The sequence below is a fragment of the Caretta caretta genome, chromosome 6 (genome assembly GCF_965140235.1).
Source record: "Caretta caretta isolate rCarCar2 chromosome 6, rCarCar1.hap1, whole genome shotgun sequence".
Taxonomy (NCBI): domain Eukaryota; kingdom Metazoa; phylum Chordata; order Testudines; family Cheloniidae; genus Caretta; species Caretta caretta.
In genome coordinates, this window is record NC_134211.1 from 17,548,254 (window position 1) to 17,565,140 (window position 16,887).

A 16,887-nucleotide genomic window follows, 5' to 3' on the forward strand; every position below is an offset into this window, starting at 1 on the left:
GTGCAGCCTTGAGGCCCTAATAGACATTCCTGAGGGGCACACACATGCCTTTTAGAAGAGCAGGATCAGCAACTTCAACGGAGTTCTTATCAGGAAGGACACTGGGTTATGCTGCCCTTTCTGTGGCACCCAAAACTTCCCTCCCCTCCTGCCTTGGTCAAGCAGAGGCTGCTGCATGGCTAACTTACAGCCTGCTGACTTGGCTGCTTTTAGCAATACGAATAGTGGTTTCTGGCACTTTACTGGTTTGCTGCCATCTCCCCGTACAAGTGCAGGTCCACCCATTGTAGCGACAGTGGGTATGCTAGAACAAGCAAGGTTGCAGATAGATAGTCCCTAATACTTTAACTACTCTTTCTTCAAACTCTACTCACAGTGGGTGCTTAAAATGCCAGCGTCAACTAGTGCCTTGTCATGCCATCATTGCTATCACCAGAGGAGCTGCACTTATGTTGCCAGCAGGGGAGACTTTTCCTGAAAAGCGCATAATGCAGACAAGGTCGTACTGACATTAAGTCTGGGGGCATTCTGCGCCACTGTGCTCACGCAGAATTCATGTCACCTGCAGATTGCTTTGCTTCCCAGCAGAAAAATGATTTTCTGACAGGTAAGCAAAGTGAACTTTCGAGAGCGGTCATATGCCTCTCCTCAGCAGTGCAGGTGCTTGGTTTTGGGTGCCCAGAGCAGCCGGTGGAGAGGTAAATCCCTGCGAGGGGTGGGCTGGGGATGCCCCAACCGATGCCGGGTCAGACCCACCCTTGTCCGCCCAACCCCAGTGCATCTGGCCCCGCCCCCATACCAAGACTCCACCGCTGGGCCTTGCATCCAGAACCTGATCTTCACCCTGCCAAGCCTTACACCCCACTCCCCACACCCCAGGGCTGGAGACGTCCCTGCCAGTGGCTCCTAACCTGTGCCAGGCTCAGCAGCCAATTCCGGCTGGGGGTGGAGAGGAGGCACAGAAGACTTCCCTTGCATGGAGTGGCCAGGGCCAGGTCAGACCCACCCCCAGAAACCTCCCCGAGCTCCGCATCCCTCTCCTCCCCCCGATTCCTGCCTCCATTGATCCTCAGCATGGGTGGGAAGGGTCACTATACTGGGAGCTACTCCCTCTGTATGTCCAACGCCTGTGCATCTGAATGCTCCCTGCACTTGGCCCTCCCCCTGCATCTGGACCCCCCCCACCAAGCCCCTGCACCCAGACTCCCCCATTAAGCCCCCCACACTCAAACTTCCACCCTGATGAGCCCTATGCACCTGGATCACCCTGATGAGGCCCCCATGCCTGAACCCAATCCCACTGAGCCCCAACCAACTGCATCCAGACCCCCCCCACCCCACCAAGCCCCACTCCCTCAGCACCCTGAACCTGCCTGCCAAGTCGTCGTCCCCCCCGACCCCTCTGCTGAGCCTCAACCACCTTCACCTGGACCTCTCTACAGAGACCCACTGCCTCTGCACCTGAAACCCCCCAACAAGTCCACGTACATCCAGATTCTCTTCCCTCACCCCCACCTGGACCCCCGTCTGAGCCTCCTGCACCCAGATTGTCCCACACACAACCCTCTCACCCCACACCTGGATTCCCCTACACTAAACCCCTCCACACTTGGATCCTGCCTGGCTGAGCCTACCTGTCCAAGAAAATAGATACATTAGCCATGCCTCTCAAAGCCAACTATGGGACTGAGTGTGCAACAGACCCGTAAAGCCCTTTGTTCATTCCAGGACAAGCCAGAAGGACACTATGCAGACGGGTGAAAACTTGGGATATCCTTGAAGGTTTCAGGCTGCCTCATTAGGCCGAAGCATGGTGGCAACTGAAAAATAAATCTCACCACTGGGAAGAATGATGGTGGTTTTGCCACATGAGTGTTTTTGGGAAAATGCTGGTGTTTCATAACTTCCTTTTAGCTAATTAAAAACAGAAGGGAATTATCAAAAATTCAACTTACTTCATTAATTTCCAGCTGATACTACTGTTAAGTTTTTTAGAATAGATGTAAATGTGTATAACTGCAGGTTCCCTTGGAGATTGATTCAGGATAATATGACATGATGGAAACTTAAGATGGTGCCTTGGGGCTCTTAGCTCAGGGCTAAGCAAAATGATGATAAATTTAAGAAATTTGTATTGGTACATAATACAAAAAGTATAGAGCAAGCATTTTAGATGTAAATGTAGGCACTGTTAAGGATGTACATGCCAGCTTCATAATTTCAAATGCGGGGGGTGGGGGGAGGGAACAAATCAAATACACAAAGAATCTAATTACATTCTTTGAGAATAGCTACAAATTGTAATTGCTTTCTTCACCTTTTGGAAAGCTTGGTGGAACCTATCTGCTGTGTCAACAGTTTCATTTATTAGCTAATTTTACTGTGTAACCCTAATATATACTTGTTGTGTCAATGCATTTATCAACACCTTGAAGACTGTCAATTAATCCTGCTAAAACTTGGTTGTCATTATTCGTTTTGATGGTAAAACTTCCATCCTTAGCCATTTAAACACATTGCCTTTTTTTAAAAAAAAACAACCAACATTAAGACAAGACTTGCTAGTAGTCAATCCGAGTTCTTGGGCCCCAGCTGCTCTTCTGAAGGAGCCATGATTGAAAAATATTTTATTACTGAAAAACAGCCAAATATGGCTGCCTCATGCATACTAACTTTTTAAACTATATTAGTACATTATTTATGTAGTTTTCATACAGAGTTCAGTCACGTGTGGACAGGATGCTGGCCGGTAACCAAATGCCTGAATATAGAAGCAGGACCAGCCTCAAATAATTCCCCATCTCCCACAAACAAAACCAGCCTCTTTGTAGGCTTTATATTGGGAGAGCCACAACTTTGACTATCCTGTTGAAGAAATGTTTTAAGGTACTTATTTTGTAGTGTGGAACTTTCAGTAATTCTTGAGCAAAATCACAAACTGGCAATTATATTAGTTGTTATAATGTATCAAAGCTGTGCTAAACCTCCAAATGCACAATTCTAAGTCTTTTTCTAAAATGTCTACTTTTCAACTTGTGCTAGAGCTTACAATTCTAGTCCTTTTACCACTGCTTCAGCCCAAATTGGAACTCTGCCTAAGCAAATATTCCATCCTTAGTTCATGTGATAGCAATTGATTGATTAAACCTCAGCCTACCCCAGCTACTTCTGTTTTTAAAAACTGCCTGAACTCAGTAACAAGTTGTGTGCACAGAGTATTTAAAGTGCTTTCACCAGGTCTTGATCATGCTTTCTGTGATGGCATTAAACTATTTCCTCCCATTTACTTTAAAGTAGTTAAAAATCTTTCAATACCCGTTGTATCTGTTGCTGATGTCCTCAGCACCAGGACATATTCCTAGGTAGATAGACGTAAGGTGACAAGCCAATAGATAATTACATCTAATTTTTTCTCTCAAAAAACAAGTTATCTGATACCTTCAGATAAATATACCATCCTGCACAGATGGTAACTCTTGAAGATATTAGCATTCTAGTACAAAACGGGCAGACCTCTAGCTCTTAAGGTGGCTTTTTGTTTTTGGGTTTTGTTTTAACCATTTGGGGCAACAGGTGAAGAGGGAGAAGGTGCCATTATTCCATAGTTTCAAGGAGAACAGCATTTTAAGTTAAGGCTGCTACATGAGGTGAAACTTACACAAGTTGCACTCAAACAATATTAAATGTACAAGAGTTGAAAGTTTGGGAATAAGTTAAAATTCCACAGATACCAGTATCTTGACGTTGTAATAGCTTTGCAGGTCTTCAAATAAATGTAGTGAAAATTTCACAAACAGCCTTGCCTCAGACCCCTTGTCCATGCCCATGAGTCACTTCATGTTCAGAGATCTGAGTACTAGATCAGCATGGTGTGCCATCTGTTACAAGGATGGTAGGTGAGACAGGGAGTCTGGTGTTATAGTAGTCATTCATTCTTTTTAATTAAAAAAGCAGGCTTGTATTTAATTTACGTTGTAGAAGAAATATATTAGGAAGCCTGGATAGGCAAGAATACAAGCATTACGAAAGGTTACACTGGAGTCTCAATTTGACCATTTAGTGAATCTTCACATCTTTTTTCAAAGCACAAGCAACCTTAAGTCTGGTATTTCCTAACTTTCGAAGCATTTGCAATCTAAAGAACGTCCTTCTAATACTTCCTGCATGCAGTTCCCTAGTCTTTAAAAACCAATTCTGTTCTTTACAACTGTAGCCATCTCCCATCATAAATAATCAGCAGAGTTTGAAACTGAACCTTCACGTTGGAGCACAAATGTCTACCACCTGAACTACAAGACGAACACTAGCTGGTAGCAGGAGAAAGCTGGTGTCTGGGAGGTGGGATTGGGGCACTAAGACTAGATGCCAGGTCTATGGGGTAGTCAGGGGAAGCCTGGCCTGGTTCTCTTCCCCAACCCCCAGTGTGGCTGCTGCAGCAGTTTCCTGGTGTTCCAGTGCAGTGTCTGTTGCTGATTTGGCTGCTGCATGGGCATGGTCTTGGAATATTCATGTTCAGTGATTTTCGGCTAACATATTCCTAGACAACACAAGTGAGAAGGGAAATGGTTGTTTTCAGCCATTTATAGCTCAGCAAAACCTGAATGGAATTTAATGGGACAAAGAAAACAATTCTCTAGCCCAGGGACTTTCTCCCTGCTGAATTTCGAAGACCTTTAAACTATGGAGGTTTTAAGAGCTTTTCAGAAAAGGTCGTGAATCTTTTATAATGGAAGGTATTATGCACTGTTAGAAAACCTAAATATACAGGTTCGTACCAGTTTCTCCTATAACAAAAACTGCAAAAGATGAAACATGCATCTCACTGGAAATTATAACTCATCTATGGAAATTACACTAGTATAAAGAGACAAGATGTTCTAGACATTTAAGAATTTAAACAGATTCTTTTTGTCATGATTTTCTTTTTTGGAGTGGGTTGGTGAAGCAAATATATATTGAGTAGTTTGTTCTTTATTTTCAGAGGTATTGTTGCCAGTATCTTGGTTTTCTTATGTTTTGGAGTCACTCAAGCTAAAGATGGACCATTTTCAAGACCTCATCCAGGTAATTTAAATCATTTAACTTTTTCCAAGTGTCTAATAAATTGCTAACTCTGTAGAAGTAATTTTACCATTTCATAAATAGCCTCTAAGTTTATATAATTGGATGTAAATGTTAGCATTCATAACTTTTGTTTTATAGCACACTTCCTTTATATGCAATGTAAGTTCATTAACATTGTGATACAACTACTCAGTAATCTTAAACCCACAGTTTCTGCCTTATACTGTAAGATCTCTCATTTATCCAACAGGTATTTCCAAGACTTCTTCCCCTATTTATCATTTGGACACTTAAAAGGAATTTGAGATCCTTGTCAGATAGCAGCCCTAAACATTCCCTCTTTCTGTTGTCTGAAAACAACCCCCTAACCAAGGGTAATAACAATTACTCTAAACAGTACATATTATGCATGCAATCTGCTTTTTTTAAATCAGCTAATTGTATGGGATTTACCCAGCTGTCCCTGGTCTGCATTTCATATTGCTAGCAAAAAGGCTCACATGGTCCCCAGTTTGGAGAAGCTAATCAAATCATTCCTTAAACCTCAGCTCCACCTTACCTATACAATTCCATTTTGGTATGTAACTGGACTGGACTTCTGCTCCTTAATTGATACAGATGTAAACAACTCACTTGGTTATGGAACCGCTGTTACAAGTAATCTGACAAATTACAAGAGGGCCTTTATTCTACTTTGTGTGCAAGATTTCTGCACCATTGATTAAGTTTGTGCTGTAAGACTTCAGGGAGTCTTTATAAAACAGCAACATAAAACTTCTATGTGTTGAGTCTGGTGAACTGTAGAAGTAATCAAACTTCTTGCTGCTGATTCTTTTTCCTGGCTATCTTTACGTATTGGTAATGATGGTTTATAAGAATGGGGACTGTTATATAGACTTGCGTATTAAACTTGAATATAGGCCCCAAGTTCTGCAAACACTTAGAGAAAACTGAAACCGAAGCATTTCTCATTATTTCATCCTAACCTTTCATGTTGAGAATCCTGTTTTTCCAAGAAATGGTAGGCAGATTAAAAAGAAACCTTGGAGACCTAAAGTTGAAGGTTGTCTTCTGCAAAGAGACAATTGAAGAAATACAGCAGTAAACCTGAACTGTGTTAAGTTTAAAACCCCACTTTCTAGGCAGCCTACTACATGGCAATTCTTTATTTTTTTTATTCTGTTTATGAAAGATCTTGTTGCCTTTAAGGACTTCAGAGATGTTCTTGGACATACGCTCCATACAGTTTTCAGCTCTAAAGCATCTAGAAATGTCTTCTACCTTTTATAAACTATAGACTGTTGAAAGCAGGAGAGTTTTATACTGAAGCTTGTCGTTTTGATTCTGGTGAAAGATCTATGAAACAGGGTGGTTAAGGAAGCTTCTGTGTGAATTTCATCATTTGAACAATGGTCATACTAAAATCCAGACTAATTGTTCAACAGCCCAGGGAGCACGCTCAAAGTCAAGATAAGGCCTGAGTAGCATAATTTACACAGATTATGCTCTGCATATCACAAAGAAGCTTTTATGCTCTCAGCTAGAGCTAGTTTTACTAGAGCTGTTGAGCATTCTTTTCTCTATGCATGTTCCTTCTCCAAGTGGTCTGTCTAAAAACATGTTATAGTATTGTAACCTGAATGTGTTAACGTCTTAGTTGCATTAAATGTTTACACTCATATCTGGATTTCAAAAATAGGCTGCCTCCTGATGCGCTTAGAGGAGATAAAAAGGACCATTTTATGAATGAGTGGTTATCTTGTTCTAGGCTAGTTCCCCAGCAGAGCATGAACTCTAGGGCCTGCTGGAGGTACCTGGGTGTTCCTTTAGGAGGAGAGCATGTTAACCTCCAGCCTTCTCGTGGATGGGGAGGCTCTTGCCGGCATGGAGGTGCATGGTGTTGCAGTCCTCCAGGGAGCTCTTTGTAACCAGAGAGTATACACTGGGGGATGTGGAAGGGTAAGTTTATTGGTGGGGTGTCAATGAGAAAATGAGTCTTTAGTGACCTCCACATCATGGTTCTGTTATCCCTGGAGAAGTGTCTCATTATCCCAATAGAGCTACAGCATGTTGTGCTGGTACATACTGCTTCCTTTATAGGTTTTGTTTTAAATCTTGCTAATAGATCATTTCCCCCAAATCTGGTTATCTTGTAACCCAATGTCTCATTGATGAAACTCTTCAGTATTCTGTTTGCAGTGGTGGTGTGGCCGTGTCTGTCCCAGGATATTAGAGAGACAAGGTGGGTGAGGTAATATATTTTATTGGAGCAAGTTCTGTTGGTGAGAGTGACAAGCTTTTGAGCTCCACAGCACTCTACTTCAGGTCTGGGAAAGGTAGATAGCTGTGATACTCTTTCCTTTGTTAACCTTTCCACATCGGTCTGGTTTTCTAAACCATTTATCATTTTTGTTGCTCTCCTCTGGACTCTCTCTACTTTATCCATCGGTTTCTTAAAGTTCCTAGAACGGGACACAGTACTTACTCCAGCTGAGACCTCACCAGCGCTGAGTGGAGCGGAACAGTTACCTTCCATGTCTTACATAGGACACTCCTGTTAATGCACCCCAGAATATTAGCCTCTCCTGCAACTACATCACATTGTTCACTCATGTTCAATTTATGATCTGCTATAACCCGCAAATCCTTTTCAACAGTACTACCACCTAGCCCGTTATTCCCCATTTAGTAGCTGTGCATTTGATTTTTCCTTCCTAAATGTAGTACTTTGCACTTGTCTTTACTAAATTTCATCTTGTTGCTTTTTTTGTCTTGACCTTCAATTTGTCCAGGTCATTTTTAATTCTAATCCTGTCTTCCAAAGTGGGTAGCACTCCCGGTGTCATCAGTAAATTTTATAAGCATGCTCTCCCCTCCTTTATCCAAGTCATTAATGAAAATATTGAATAGTACTGGACCCAGGACAGACCCCTGCAGGATCTCACTTGATAACTAATGAGTATGGGCTTTGAGTTAGTTGTATACCAATCTTACAAAGAGCTGTCTAGCTGTAATTGGTATGATGAGGACTTGAAGCAGACACTCCATAAGGGAAACCATACTTAGTAATCACAGTCCAGACATTTCTCACTTTCTGACTTGGGCATGAGGGGTTTATGCTGGTCTTCACAGGAGATGTATATTAACTGAAGGAAAAAAGAGGTAGGAGGCTTCCTTTAATACTTCACAAATCTGTCAAATAGCTTAAAAACAGTAACCTGACTGGTTCCACTAGCATCTCCCTCCCCTAGACTCCCCATTTAGCAAAATCCAAATCTAGCTTCTGACAAAACACTGACTCCATATTGGGTCGGGTGGTATTTATAGTCTAGGTGCTTGAGGCAAAAAGCTTTTGTGCTTTGAATAAAACTTGCAATTGGTATCTTTCAATCTGAGAGTCTTCTAACTTGAAAGCATTTGAAGGCATTAATTGAAGGGAGCCAACTGTTGATGTAGCCCTCACAAAAACTATCCTGGAATTGATCTTGCTTACTAATGCACAGAAACACAAATTTGATAGACCTCTGGTACTCTATTCCTTTCCCAAGGGCTATCACGTTTGGTAATGTCAGACTAGTGACGGGACACCGACAGCTGTTGAAGGAGAACTAGCGATAATAAGCAAGAACAAAGTAACTTGCACTGCACAAGTTACATTGCATGTTAGTGTTTTTCCTTGAGGGAAGATGCTCTAATAAGGTTGTTCTCATAGTGTTGCGTGACTGAGGAAAAAGAGCAACATGAATAATTTTGGACAAATCCTGTGATCATTATTAAAATGGTAGTTTGGTAATCTGTATGCACTACTTCTGTGGCGTGCTTTTTTCTTAGCTGGTTATTCCAAGAACATATTTTCTCTCTAAATTAATAAACTTGCAAATAAAACTACCAAAGTTAATCTTCAGTCTGAGTTTGGAATTTACAAAGTAGAAGCTCTGAACTCCGTTATCCAGATCAGAGTTGCTGTTTGTCCCTAACGTGCAAAGTAGGCCATCCTGATGAGATTTATTTGGCAGTTTTGCTGAAAATGATCACAACCTCTCACATCTGAAGCTATTTTTAAGATGGTGTTAGGAGCAGTCTGTTAGAAAAGAAACTTTTTTTAGCCCTGTGATAGATTTTCTTTGCTCAATTCAGTCTTAAAAAACAGGACTAATATTTGATATTTTTTCCTTATTGATTTGCAAAGTACATGTAATCCTGTTTAAAATAATAGCGTGTGTTCTTCTAAAAATCCAATCATTGTCCAGTGAAGCACTGATGAGCAACTCTTATACAAAATGTGTGTACTTGTGTCAAAGTTCCTCCTGGTTTCCTTTTTACATAGGGTTTTTAATGTCTGATTTGTAATATTGTTTACCTGTCTTCACTAGAACTAAGGACTAACCATGCAAAAAACTAGCGGAAGTTGGGGAAATGATGTCTCAGACACGCAACAGCTAATTCTTTCCACTTGACCATTTGAATGCTGATTCTCTTGTAGAGAGTCCTGTTTGCCCAGAACCAGTCAGGCCAAATATCCAGGTGTATCCCTGGACAGGTAGGCTTCTTGAGAGAGCTGGCACATTGTATAAACAGCTATCAAGAAAATCTCCCAGGAATGATTACTGATTGGAGGACATGGGTCTTATCTGATCCCAAATCAAAAGTTCTTTAAACTGCTCCCCATTATGTAAACCAGTGGACATGGTTAGATGAATTGGTCACATACTACTTGGAGTTTACCCTGAGGTGTTTATCTCCTCTAATGGATGCTTCACCATAGAGGTGGGCTGAGCCAAAACTCTGAATCATAGTTCACAGCATGGAACTTTCTAATGCTCCTAATCTAAACTCTTGACATATGGGAGAGTTCACATACAGATTGCAAGCTCCCAAGTGTTTAGGTTCAAGATGTCTGGCTCTGCTCATTGGAGGGAGTTGACATTCCAATCCAGGGTTTTGATTTTATTATTTGTATTGCAATGACACCTAGGAGCCCTAATCATGTACCAGGATCCCATTGTGCTAGGCACTATACAAACATGTAATAAAAACAGTTTGGGGCATCAATCTCTTTGTGCCCCATTTCTGTCTCCTAAATTTCACTTGTGTAGATGTTGAGAAAAGAGGGATGAATTAGGATAGGATCCAGGTCCTGAGAGGTGGCCCGGAGACCCACAAAGGTTGGATCCATGGGAGGCAGAAGGGCCTATTGTTGGAGTGTTAAGGATTTGAAGTCAGAGGTGGGATTGGCAGAGCAGGGAGCCAGAAGTGCCAAAGATACTCTTTTATTTGTAAAAAGAAAAGGAGTACTTGTGGCACCTTAGAGACTAAAATTTATTTGAGGATAAGCTTTCGTGAGCTACAGCTCACTTCATCGGATGCATTCAGCGGAACATACAGTGGGGAGATTTATATACATAGAGAACATGAAACAATGGGTGTTACCATACACACTGTAAGGAGAGTGAACACCCATTGTTTCATGTTCTCTATGTATATAAATCTCCCCACTGTATGTTCCGCTGAATGCATCCGATGAAGTGAGCTGTAGCTCACGAAAGCTTATCCTCAAATAAATTTTAGTCTCTAAGGTGCCACAAGTACTCCTTTTCTTTTTGCGAATACAGACCAACATGGCTGCTACTCTGAAACCTGTCTTTTATTTGTGTACTTTTTTGCTTGGGTGGGACTCAACCTCATACTGGTTGTGGGAAGGTGACTATTGGTGGAAGGGACACCAGGGGGGTGGAACACAAAGGAACAGTTGTGACCAGGTGCCTTGAATGGACCACATTGAGAGTTCCACCCTAAGGGCAGACTTCAAGAAACAGGGCAGGCACATCCCAAAACCTGGTGGTTTATTCTATAATTATATTGATCAAACTAGTAACGAGCTTCTGTAACACCACATCGGTTAACAAGGAGCCAAATGCAGTCTCTTTAGGCATTCCAGTACTTTGTTCCCTTCCAGACAAACTGATATAATGTAAAAAGAAAAGGAGTACTTGTGGCACCTTAGAGACTAACCAATTTATTTGAGCATGAGCTTTCGTGAGCTACAGCTCACTTCATCGGATGCATAACGTGGAAACTGCAGCAGACTTTATATATACACAGAGAATATGAAACAATACCTCCTCCCACCCCACTGTCCTGCTGGTAATAGCTTATCTAAAGTGATCATCAGGTGGGCCATTTCCAGCACAAATCATTACCAGCAGGAGAGGGAGTTTGTGTGTGTATGGGGGTGGGGGGATGTGAGAGAACCTGGATTTGTGCAGGAAATAGCCCGACTTGATTATGTAAAGAGTTGTCACTTTGGATGGGCTAGCACCAGCAGGAGAGTGAATTTGTGTGGGGGGGTGGAGGGTGAGAAAACCTGGATTTGTGCTGGAAATGGCCCACCTGATGATCACTTTAGATAAGCTATTACCAGCAGGACAGTGGGGTGGGAGGAGGTATTGTTTCATATTCTCTGTGTATATATAAAGTCTGCTGCAGTTTCCACGGTATGCATCCGATGAAGTGAGCTGTAGCTCACGAAAGCTCATGCTCAAATAAATTGGTTAGTCTCTAAGGTGCCACAAGTACTCCTTTTCTTTTTGCGAATACAGACTAACACGGCTGTTACTCTGAAACCTGATATAATGTAGTGAGAGGTTACTGAAAACCCAATTCACTATGTCAGGTTCTACCAATCCCCAAGGATCAGACACTTACCCCTAGGTCAGTATATATTTCAGATCTTACCCAAATATCATGCTGTCAGCTAATTCTTAGTAAACTAAGAATTTATTAAGAAAAGAATGGACTATAAATGGCTAAATCATATACTTACAAATGATTGCAAAGTCCTTAAATCAGCTTTGTAGCAGTGATGGAATAATCTGCTAGCTTGTAAAAAGTCTCTGGTAATGTCCAAAGATTGGAAGATCCTCAGCCCATTGTTCAAAATACTCCTTTTAGTTGGCAGCCCAGAGAATTGGAGGAGAAGTGAGGCAAAACGGAGATAACTCGGGTTTCTTTTATATCCCCTGCCATGTGCATGGAAAGTTACTGTCCCAAACAATGCTTATAGACCTTGTGTATGGAAAGATACTGACAAAGATGGAGTCAGGGCTCACATGTCCACATCACATACCCTTACATGTTTTGCTGAATCACAGTGGTGGCCATTGGCTCTTTGCTGTCTGAGGCATCCTCAGGAAGAGCTATCTGGAGAGTTGATTCTTAATGGCCCATCAAGCTTGAATAGTCCATTCACAATGGGCTGGCAAGAGTAGTTGTAAAGTACCTTAAAGAACAAACCCATTTGAAATGCAAATACATAGCCAATATTCAGAACTTGAGATAGAGTGGTGATACATGGATTTAACTAGGATAATCATACTTGACAGATTGTAACCTTTCCATTGACACCTTACACGATATGCTTTGTATAACAGTGGTAGCAACAATGATACAAATGGACATCTTCCATCCTACAGCATCACAATATTTTATAAAAACATGTTGTCTGAGGTTAAGACCTCATTCTCAGACAGGTTAGCTAACTTCCAATAGTTTGCGTGGTCTCTATAGATCTTGTCATGTAGTTACTGTAAAACCCTTTGCTTTTTTTTTCTTTTTTTTAACCTCCTTGTAATACCGTTTTGATAGTAAACTTTGAAAAATGCCATCTGCTCACCTTTAAGATAACGCAGCATTCCACACAGAGGAAGATAAGCTTCTAAAAATGAAAACAGCAATATTGCTTAGTGACCTTAAAGAATTGGGACTGCAATGGGATGCCAATTTTTGGTATCCAAAAAAAGTCTGCCAAGCTGAACTAGGCATAGGGTAAAAAGTAAAGCTGAAGAGTCAAGTAACATCAGGCAGTGGGGAAGGAGATGGGATTAGTTCAATAAGCAACAGATTTGCTTTAAGGAGTCATTATAAAGTATGGTGGGGAACTTGAGAAATCTTTCATGGGGAAAGTCATGCAAGAGATATGTAATTCAGCTTTTTTTTTTTGCTTTATCTCTTCAACATGCGTGTTAAAAGCTTGCTGAATTCTGATGCATTCTTGTGGACCCCTATGAAAATATGTAGAAGAGAATTATCTTGCATATCAATGGCTCTGGGAGCTGAATAGGAATCGCACAAGTTTTGCAAGTGGATTGATTTAATGGGCTGTTTGAATGTTGCCTGAATAGACTTGCACCATTTGGGAAGCTTATTGGTGGAGCTCCTTACTTCACTGTTGTGCATTAGTATTTCTTAGTGGGGGAGCAGAAGGGATGCTGTCAAGGTTCCTTCCCCACTCTGAACTCTAGGGTACAGATGTGGGGACCTGCATGAAAGACCTCCTAAGCTTATTCTTACCAGCTTAGGTTAAAAACTTCCCCAAGGAACAAACTTTGCCTTGTCCTTGAACCGTATGCTGCCACCACCAAGTGTTTTAAACAAAGAACAGAGAAAGAGCCCACTTGGAGACATCTTCCCCCAAAATATCCCCCCAAGCTCTACACCCCCTTTCCTGGGGAAGGCTGGATAAGAATCCTCACCAACTGGTACAGGTGAACACAGACCCAAACCCTTGGATCTTAAGAACAATGAAAAAGCAATCAGGTTCTTAAAAGAAGAATTTTAATTAAGAAAAGGTAAAAGAATCACCTCTGTAAAATCAGGATGGTAAATACCTTACAGGGTAATCAGATTCAAAACATAGAGAATCCCTCTAAGCAAAACCTTAAGTTACAAAAAGACACAAAAACAGGAATATACATTCCATCCAGCACAGCTTATTTTACCAGCCATTAAACAAAAGGAAATCTAATGCATTTCTGGCTAGATTACTTACTAATTTAACAGGAGTTGTAAGGCTGCATTCCTGATCTGTTTCCAGCAAAAGCATCACACAGACAGACAAACCCTTTGTCATCCCCCCCTCCAGATTTGAAAGTATCTTGTCCCCTCATTGGTCATTTTGGGTCAGGTGCCAGTGATGTTATCTTAGCTTCTTAACCTTTTACCTCTGGTAAAAGGGTTTTGCCTCTGGCCAGGAAGGATTTTATAGCACTGTATACAGAAAGGTGGTTACCCTTCCCTTTATATTTATGACAGGTGCTCTGTGTGAAAGTGTTTTCTAATCATGCTACTGATAAACGAATTGCCAACTGAGATTTTGCCAGAAGCCTTGCTAACCTCCTGTTTGTTTCTGTAGCTTACTGGAGGTTTTGGCTCTGTGTCAGCGTTGTATATGAGCTCTTCCTCATCTTTATACTCTTCCAGGTAAGGAACTTAAGAATTGACTCTTAATAACAACTGGGGTCTTGCTCTGGATATGAAAGTTCTTTGCTGGTATGGAGGCAAGGTGGTAAAACTATTTAAATATACCCCTTTCCCATTTCTCCATAGCATGTACTACAAACCCTAGGCTAGTTGAAAGCCTCATCAAGATGCTGCTTCCTTTAGCCAGAGATGGTGGGGAGGGAGGCATTGTTCTCTGGTGGCTGCATCAGATGACTAGGAGACAGTACGCTTGGGGTATGTCTGTACTGCATGTTAAGTCAAGGTCTGTGGGGCCTGGGCCGGCAGACTCAGTGTTTCCAAGCCCTTGCTTGAGCATGCTGCATTGTAAACTAGGTTACAATTTGTGGACCCAGGTCTCTCAGCTGTGCTAACGCAGCCATTCTGCACTGCACAGACGTCCCGACTCAGGTCTGCAGCTCGCACAGCTGCGTTCGCACAGCTCAAGACCTGATTCCCAGTTGGACTTGGGCTCTGACCCCACCTCCTAGCAGGTCTGAATTGGAGCCTGGGCTTAGTGTTCAGTGTAGACATACCCTTGCTTTTATTTTTTCCACTACCACAGACTTAAGTCATGTTTAGGTCTCAGTTTACTCCTCTGTAAAATTGACAAGAAAATTAACTGCCTCACAAGGCTTAATATTTGTGAAGCACATTGTGTATCTTGGATGGAAGTTGCTAAGGAAATATTTCTTCCATTAAAAATACCTAATATGTACGTCTACTGTTGTAAGGAGCAACTGCAAATTAGGTGTGAGTGCTTTAAGTCTTAAGGAGACTAAAGGAAAGTCATTAGTAGAAAGAGGAATTCATGTATCATCAGACAATCCCCAACACATGTAATTAATTTGCTGATGACTCATAGAATCATAGGCCTGGAAGGGACCTTGAGAGGTCATCTAGTCCTGTCCCCAGCACTCATGGCAGGACTGAGTATTATCTAGACCATCCCTGACAGGTGTTTGTCTAACCTCTTAAAAATTTCCAGTGATGGAGATTCCATAACCTCCCTAGGCAATTAATTCTGGTGCTTAACCACCCTGATGGTTAGGAAACTTTTCCTAATGTCCAAACTTCCCTTGCTGCAATTTAAGCCCATTGCTTCTTGTCTTATCAGAGGATAAGGAGAACAATTTTTCTCCCGCCTCCTTATAACAGCCTTTTATGTACTTGAAAACTGTTATGTCCCCTGTTTTCTCTTCTCCAGACTAAACACACCCAGTTTTTTCAGTCTTCCCTCATAAGTCACATTTTCTAGACCTTTAATAATTTTTGTTGCTCTTTTCTGTACTTTCCCCAATTTGTCCACATCTTCCCTGAAATGTGGCGCCCGGAACTGGACGCAGTACTCCATTTGAGCCTAATCAGTACAGAGTAGAGCAGAATTACTTCTTGGGTCTTGCTTACAACACTCCTGCTAATACATCCCAGAATTATGTTTGCTTTTTTTTTTTGCAACAGCATTACACTGTTGATTCATATTTAACTTGTGATCTACTATGACCCCCAGATCGTTTTTAGCAATACTGCTTCCTAGGCAGTCATTTCCCATTTTGTATGTGTGCAACTGATTGATTGTTTCTTCCTAAGTGGAGTACTTTGCATTTGTCCTTATTGAATTTCATCCCGTTTACTTCAGACCATTTCTCCAGTTTGTTCAGATCATTTTTGAGTTTTAATCTTATCCTCCAAAATACTTGCAACCCCTCCCAGCTTGATATCATGAATATCTATTTTTTCAGTCTTATTCAATTTGCATCCCCCCCCCCCCCCACCCCGTGATAGGTTATTGCCCCTAGGATGCAGTCTGGGAGCCGTGGGAACCGCTGTGCCCCGCTGCACTAATTATAAGTGATAGCAAACAGATCAAAGCAGGTTACGTAGGAAATTTAAGCAAAAAAACGCAAACTAAACCTAAAATACTAGATAGGCTTTGAATCGGTAATGTCTCGCCCTGACTGTTGATACAGGCAGTCAAGTTTCCATACACAGGCTAGAAATTCCTTTAGCCTGGGACCAGCACTTCCCCCAGTTCAGTCTTTGTTCCTCAGGTGTTTCCAGGAGTTCTCCTGTGTGGGTAGGGAGGCCACGAGATGATGTCACTCCCTGCCTTATATAGTTTTTCCATATGGCAGGAACCCTTTGTTCCAAACTCAGTTCCCTGTCCAGTTTGTGGGAAAAATACAGGTACCAAAATGGAGTTCAGTGTCATGGGGTCTGGTCACATGCCCTTGAATATCCTGCTGAGTCATAGCAGCCATTATTTACAGGCTGGCTGAAAGGTTTACAGGAAGGCTGAGCTCTTCCATGGTCCATTGTCTTTGTTGGTGGGCCATTAGCACTGTCTAGCTTCATCACTGTTGTACCTGAAAGGCTAGCTGTGGATGTTTTCCAGAGTAAGCAGATTTGAAATACAGATACGTAGTCTATATTCATAACTTCAGATACAAAAACGATATATGCATATGAATAGGGTAATCATATTCAGCAAATCATAACTTTTCCATAGACACCTGACCAGACATATCTTGTGCGAAATGCCTGATA

The 16,887-nt window shown here is 41.8% G+C and overlaps 1 protein-coding gene across 3 annotated transcripts in view; it reads left to right on the forward strand.

The window, feature by feature from the left end:
• Positions 1-16,887, forward strand: part of PTDSS2 (phosphatidylserine synthase 2) — a 72,621-nt gene that overhangs the window by 29,283 nt on the left and 26,451 nt on the right. For all 3 annotated transcript variants that reach the window (XR_007357191.2, XM_075129294.1, XM_048853833.2), the window contains exons 3-4: positions 4,982-5,064; positions 14,255-14,322. Coding sequence is in view for 2 of the 3 variants with exons in the window: in XM_075129294.1 (XP_074985395.1) it covers positions 4,982-5,064; positions 14,255-14,322 (151 nt within the window). In the remaining variant the exon portion in view is untranslated. The remainder of the gene's footprint in view (positions 1-4,981; positions 5,065-14,254; positions 14,323-16,887) is intronic.